Source organism: Myxocyprinus asiaticus, chromosome 1, assembly GCF_019703515.2.
Source record: "Myxocyprinus asiaticus isolate MX2 ecotype Aquarium Trade chromosome 1, UBuf_Myxa_2, whole genome shotgun sequence".
Classification (NCBI taxonomy): Eukaryota; Metazoa; Chordata; class Actinopteri; order Cypriniformes; family Catostomidae; genus Myxocyprinus; species Myxocyprinus asiaticus.
In genome coordinates this window covers 37207721-37215309 of record NC_059344.1, presented here as the reverse complement: position 1 = coordinate 37215309, position 7589 = coordinate 37207721, and the positions used below count along the sequence as shown (strand labels likewise).

The 7589-nt window shown below is 38.2% G+C and overlaps 1 protein-coding gene across 1 annotated transcript; it reads left to right on the top strand.

The window, feature by feature from the left end:
- Positions 1 to 4561: 4561 nt before the first annotated feature.
- Positions 4562 to 7387, top strand: LOC127445856 (hatching enzyme 1.2-like). The gene is made up of 9 exons (XM_051706298.1): positions 4562 to 4689; positions 4780 to 4810; positions 4922 to 4984; positions 5170 to 5322; positions 5408 to 5525; positions 5660 to 5838; positions 6101 to 6182; positions 6270 to 6391; positions 6940 to 7387. Exons 1-9 carry the CDS (start codon positions 4621 to 4623, stop codon positions 6942 to 6944), a joined length of 822 nt encoding a protein of 273 aa, XP_051562258.1. The 5' UTR covers positions 4562 to 4620; the 3' UTR covers positions 6945 to 7387.
- Positions 7388 to 7589: the final 202 nt, after the last annotated feature.

Below are 7589 nucleotides of genomic sequence, written 5' to 3'. Positions count from 1 at the left end.
GTTCTTAATGACCGTTCCACAGGTGCATGTTCATTAATTGTTTATGGTTTATTGAACAAGCATGGAAAACATTGTTTAAACCCTTTACAATAAAGATCTGTAAAGTTATTTGGATTTTTACAAAATTATCTTTAAAATACAGTGTCCTGAAAAAGAGACGTTTATTTTTTGCTGAGTTTACTTGATTTTGGCCGAGAATGTTACACCAACCGACTGTTTTGCTGAGGTCTCTCTGTCTTCAGACAGAGTTTTGTCACACATACACACCAGCTCAGAATTGAAAAGACGTGACATACCAAAAAAAAGGCTTGGCTAAGAAATGCATCTATTCTTCAACTTAAAACATGTTTAGTAAGTTCTGTTCTCTGGTTTGTGTGCAGCTGTGTTGTGTTCTGTTGTCACTATCTCTGTGGTGGACCTGTTTTATATCAACTAAAAGTTTTTTTCACTTAAATGCCCCATCTCGCGAGTGGGGGCAGTGCAACTGCTGCTCTCGTGCACTCTCATGAACGCGCACAGGACACCAATGGTCGGTGATGATTTCCACTATATAATGCATAAGATTGGTTTGTTTCTCACCAAACCTTATCATATGCTTTCAAAACAAGGCATGAGTCTCATGGAATAATTTATTAGACTTCTGATTTATACTTTTGCATAATTTTGAAGTTTGAAGAGGTGGTCACCATAAACTGCCATTGTATGACATCACTGAGCACAAACATTTTTTTCTCCCTTTGTGTTAAGAAAAAGAAAGAAAGTCATATGGGGTTATAAAAACACAGGGATGAGTAAACAATGATTGAACTTTCTTTTTTTGGTTAAGCTATCCATTAAGGCCACCGACTCAACACAGAACAGGACAAGACAGTATAGAGAGCAGAACCAAGACAGTGGGATAAGCAAAAAGGGCAGAGGGAGACTTGATGAGAAGAAATTATATCTCTATGTTTTTCAGAGATGACAAAGGTAAGTAGAGTGGTGGCATGAGTGACACAAGCCAAAGGAGTGTTGAGATGGAATCTTCGAGACGGATGGTAGGTTATCCCGAGTGAGCAGATAGCTCGACGTCTAAGACGTTTCCTTCGGCTCCCGAACCCACTAAAGCTAAGCACTGATGAGAGCCAGCAGGAGAGAGCGAGGTCCAGGGGATTTATCTAATGGAGAAAAGTTCACCAGTAACCCCTTATCTACTGGCGAGCATTGCCTTTTAATGGACAAGAAGTGGTTGTGTGACCTGATCATCCACAATGCAAGCACTGACCGCAAAGAAGGCGATGACATTACTCTTCCGGGGATAGCAGAGTTCTCATGATCTGCATGGGCTCACCCTCTGCTGTAAACTCTGGAAGAGTAGTAGGAGGTGCTGGTGGTAGATGGAGAGGTGGTTCAGGACCGCGGAACAGGACGATGACTACGACACTGTAACAGCCGATTGTCTACCCTGATGGCTAAATCCACCAGATCACCATATCTCATAGGGAGGTCGAGGGTGTAGATTTCATCCTGAATGTGATCTGCAAGCCCATGCAGAAACCGGTCCCACTATGCTTGTTTGTTCCATTCACAGGAACCGCTTCTCTACTATGAACGGAGCGATCATACACCTTGTGAATTTTCATGGAGCGATGAGCAGCAGGGGTGTTTATTGTGATGACATAAGCTACTCTAGAATCCTCAGAAGGAAATACAGACAGTTGGAGAGAGAAAACGAGGAGCACAAAGACAGAAATGATTGGCATGCCGAGGTCATCAGAATATGGAGAGGCTTGGATCACCATTAATGGGTGGGGACCACGGGGGTAGATGAAACCGCTACGGCGAAGGGACTGGAATCGGTAGAAAAGTGTAGATGTTGTACCATCGAGGATAACTTGGCTATCTGCTCTGCCATGGTTTTCATAGCTTGATTGGATGCGAAGATTTGTTCCTGATGACAACCAAGCAGAGCCTCTTGTTGAGAGAGTGCAGTATGGAGACTGGATTCCTCCGCTGGGTCCATGTTGGCCGGATTGTTACGTCACAGTTCTGAAGGTGAGGACCCAAATGCGGAGAAAACAGTTAATGGTTTTATTGAAACACTAAAGGCAAACAAGGACACAGTTCATAGGCCAGGCACAGGCTGCAGCACAAGGACAGAGGTGGAGAAGGTAAGTCTGCTTCGGGCTCCTGGGCAGTGAGAGGTAATTATAAGTCCACAAGGTAAGTAGAGATAAGACAGTCTTGAGAGTAATCCATATGAACCAAGCATGGCATACCTGACCTGCAGAACAGCGACTAGAAAACAAAACAAAACATAAAACAAAACCGACAGGAGGTCCAGCAACAAACAGCACACATGAGGGAACTTACATAGGGCAAAGGTAATGTAAAACAGGTGCAGCTGATCTGTTGATGAGTGGCACGAACGAGCGTTCCCATGGATACGCTGCTAGCGTCCACCACGTGGCACCTGTAACACACAGAATCACAGGACGAAACTGGACCAACTCACCGGGACTGGGACACACTTAGAGTTGGGTCCCTCCTTTTTCATGTAGGGCCTTTTTGTTAGTCACTGGGCTTTCTTACCTCCACCCATTTACATTCACAATCATTCAAAAATGCAATAATTCCCCCCCAAAAAGCAGCTGAAAAGAGGACTTAAATTGTGACACCACAGCAGCAGAACAGCTGTGAGACAACTGAATAAAGCAACTGTTTACGTTTGGCATGTAGTGAACATTTCTAAAACAAACAACTTAAAAAAAAATCTTAATCTTTCTATCTTAATGCTTGTGTGCCAATACTTCTGTGTCAGAGGTTGCCAAATCCTGATCTGTTGTCATATAATTTCTCATCCATTGTAAGTTTGTGCAAGGTCCTCTTCTTTTGAAATATTTCAACATCCTCTTTTGAGGAAGGAAAGGTTAATCACATGACTCAAATCTGGTTAACTGTAAAATACAGACATAAAAACTTATTTGTAAATCAGTTCATTATCTGCTGTGGGGAGGTATTGCAGTTTGAAAATGCTATTAACAGTATATTTTACAACAAGATGTCAGATTTTGTTTCAGTCTTATTGTATAAAAACCAACAGAAATTAATCTATAAAAGTAATTAATATTTTAATTTAGACCTGTTAATACCAGGGTTTTTTCTTAGTGTTCTTTTTGAAAATGTAGCCCAATATTAAAAAATTTGCCAAGATATGGCCTGCTTTAGAAAATTGGTAAATTCTTTGTCTTGTCTCAAGACATATTTGGCCTAAACATAATTCCTCCTCAAAAGAAAGGTATATAGGTGTATTATTGCTCAAAAGCATCCACTTTACTGACCATAATCATCATAATTTTTTCCCCCTCTGAACACACCACACATACACACTTTTTTTTAAAAAAAAATAGGGGTTTATAGGGAGAACAGAACATGCATTAATTTTATAACTATTTTAAGACATTTTTGCAAAGAAGATGGAAAATTGCATTTTTGTAAACACTTAGGCAACTGTAGGGCTGCAGGCAGTGATCAGTGGCATGTCTCTTGCTGTCATTGGTGTGTATAGGCTGTAGCTGGCAGAAGGCTCCACTCTCATAGATGAGGAGGTGGTGATGGATATCCCAAGGTAGAAGTAAAGAAAAGATTTAATTGATAATGTTACTGTTAGTCATTTGTATACAGTTGTTCAGAGCAAGGAAAAAATCATGAAAGGTGGCTATGACCGTCCTAACTAATGGCATATACTGTAACTAAAAGCTTGACTGCTTATATCCATCCATCTATATCTTTCTATCTATCATCTTTTTCTTCAAAAACAGGAAACTCTCTATGTCAGAATTCTTTCTTAAAGGGCTAGTTCACCCAAGAATTAAAATTCTCTCATAATTTACTCACTCTCATGCCATCCCTTATATGTATGGCTTTCTTTCTTCTGCACAACACAAATTATGATTTGTAGAAGAATATTTCAGCTCTGTAGGTCCATACAATACAAGTGAATGGGTGCCAACATTTTTACACTCCAAAAAAGCACATAAAGGCATCATAAAAGTAATCCATACAACTCCAGTAGTTAAATCCATATCTTCACAAGTGATATGATAGGTGTGGGTGAGAAACAGATCAATATGTAAGTCATTTTTTGCTAGAAATTCTTCTCCCTTCCCAGTATAGGGGACGATATGTATGAAGAATGTGAATCACCAAAACAACAAGAAGAATGTGAAAGTAATCTGTTTCTCACCCGCATCCATCATATTGCTTCTGAAGACATTTATTTTACCACTGGAGTCTTATGGATTACTTTAATGCTGACTTATGTGATTTTTTGAGCTTCAAAATGTTGGCACCTATTCACTTCCGTTGTATGGACCAAAAGAGCTGAGAAATTCTTCTAAAAATCTTCATTTGAGTTCAGCAGAAAAAAGAAAGTCATACACATCTGGGATGGAATAAGGGTGAGTAAATGATGAGAGAATTTTCATTTTTGGGTGAACTATTCCTTTAATGGCCAAAGTTTTCAGAACTGGATTCATGAAGGCCGGGCTACTACTCATAAAGGGAAGTTAACGGCTCTCAAAAGAGTATATAACACTCAGCTCTGTTTGACTGAGAACAGATTCTTACAAAGCCCTCATCATGTACCTGTTGGTGGTGGTCATCTCTCTACTGCTGAGCTTTCATCCAGCACAGAGTCGTTATGTTGAGGTAAGAATATCAGCAATCCTGAAACTGAACATATATATATATTTTTTTCTAATTTTCTTGTCTTCTAATGTGTTCAAAATCCTTACACAGGATATCTTTAAAAAGATTTCTGCAGAAACTGGTAAGATGGCTTTTAGTTGTCACTTCTACTACTGATGATATTCATTACATTTACTAAAAATTTTGATTTTTTTTATTGTTTTAATATTTTGTAATGGTTTACTCATCTTAGATAACAGCATTGAACGAGATGATAAGCCAGTGTCAGCTATATTAGAGGTCAACAAACATGCAGGTAACCATAAATGCATAAAAAAAATTCTAAAAATGAAAAATATGTATTGATTAACCATAAAAAGACCTACAACCACAGCTATTGTCTAGCAGTTCATGATAAATTCCTCATGCCTCTCCATATTTATATAAAATTTCAAAAATCAGCCTACTGAGTAGATTAATACTGTTCACTATACCATACAGGACAGGGACTGGATGGGGCCAAGATCATATTTGGAGACATCGCTGTAGCAACAGGGTTCAAGAATGCAGATCCATGCACAGCTCGTGGGTGCAAATGGAAGAGAAGCAAAAATGGAAAAGTCTATGTGCCATATATCATCTCCAACCAGTACTGTAATTGACAACTCTCACATCACTAATTCTGATTTGACTTCATGACTGTATATGTTCTGTTCAATGATCTACTCCTTCCATATAGCTCCCCAGGAAATAGGCGTGATTGAAGATGGCCTAAAGTCTTTTGAGCAGTTAACCTGCATTCGATTCAAGCCTCATCGTGGACAAAGAAACTTTATCCACATTAAGTCTGATTCTGGGTAAATCTCTGGGTTTAGGGTTTCTTTCTCTCTAAATATCTACATCCAGCCGTTATTATGTAAAAAATAATTATTGTGCTTTACTTTCACATTAAAGTAAAACCTGATGTGTTTGCATTTTGTGTGATCCGCAGTTGCTTTTCATATCTGGGCCGCCAAGGTGGAGAGCAGACTGTATCTCTGGATCGTGCTGGATGTGTCCATTTTAGTATTGTTCAGCATGAGCTGCTTCATGCTCTCGGGTTCCATCACGAACAGAACCGCAGTGACCGAGATGGCCACGTACAGATTATTTATGAGAACATCATAGCTGGTACACCTTGTTTAGATTTCCTCTGAGAATTATGTTTAAATTTGCTATGTTATGTTTTAAACCTTGCAGATGGAGAGAAAGTTTAAAAATTAAGTACCTTGATGGACCATAGTAAATCACAATAATAGTAGTAATCACAATAATAAATACTTTTTTTTTTTTTAAGTTTTACATTTAAGCAAAGTTATTGCATGAATTGTAGTCTAGATTATCCTTTATTCAGCAGTATCAATTTTCTTAAATTTCCTATGTACTGTAACAGGACTGGAGTACAATTTTGACATAAAACAAACCAACAACCTGGGTACTCCCTATGACTACAACTCTGTGATGCAGTATTCAAGGCGAGTTTTCTTGTGGTTTAGTCCAAAACATTCTTTGGATAAACAAAAACACTCATCAACCATTTGTTTATTGTTGTTTGGTTTCAGGTACGCTTTCACCAAGAACAATCAGCCAACCATCATTCCCATTCCTGATCAAAACGTTGTGATTGGTGAAGCTCGAAGTATGAGCCCCAATGACATCATGCGTGTTAATAGACTCTACTGCAGTATGTAAAACCTCTCCTGTCATTTAAAACAAAACAAAAACAAAACAATGCAGCATTTGTTTTTCTCTGCTGAAAACACCACCTCCCTTACAAAAAACTAAACAAGCCACAAATTTGCAGCTCTTCACCGGTACTGGTGAACCTCCGGCAAACCTTTGGAAACAATGGACAGTTTGCTACAAGTTTGCCGCAAAGCTCATTTGCATGTGAAAATGATCTGTGGCAAATCTGCAGTGAACTCTCAATTTTTGTAAGGGCTTAGACCACAATTAATATTGTTGTGCAGGCTGGTTGACTGGTGGGCAAACATACCAATGCAGTTGATCAGCAAAACTTCAACTGCCTTGGACTGTAACTATGTCAACTACCGTGGTCTTGTAAAATTGGTTGACCATGGCAGTCTTACAGTCAAACTGCCTAATGGGAAATAGAGCACAGCATCATTCCATGATATGCTGGTCTTTTCAGCAGGGATTTTAATTACTGTAACTCTTAACACAACAAAGTGTTGTCTTTCTTGAATTATTCAGTAATTTTTTTTTTTTCAGGTTGAGCAAAGTGATGCCAAGCCATATGAAGAATCTGTTTGATGACACAGTTCACACTCCCTATATGTTTTTTGCCTAGCTTTTTTTATGCTTTTATTCTTAATTACACAACACAATGTCAAAATAACATATTCAATCTAGTACACTCTCAGTGCATAAGCTTCAAAGATGTTTCATAATGTACAAGAAAAACAAAAACTTTTGTCAAATCAACAAAAAGGAGCAAATCGTGTGAACTGAAATGAGATGTTGCAAAAGATATAACACTTGCATGATTGATAGGTTCTGTGGTGTTTGGCGTTGTAAAGAGATTTCAAAGCTTTGATTTTATACAATCAATATTCAGATATTGTGGTTAAACTGATTTTGTTTAACTACTATTCTCTTTTTTGCATTTTCTGTTAATCCCTTTAAAATCCCTTTAATTAAAGCAGGTGAACGCAATCAACATATGTGGGTTTCTTCTTGATTTTAATCAATAAAATGATTGATGATTTATGCTTAGCTAAGTACCATTCAGTTCATCCATAGTAGGTAAATAGAGTATAAGAGTAAGAGTACACTCTGTTAACCATAATGACTGTGTTCTCAATAGGCTTTACGTGACAAAACTAAAGCCTATTTAAATGAAAGGTTTCACTATACATAAG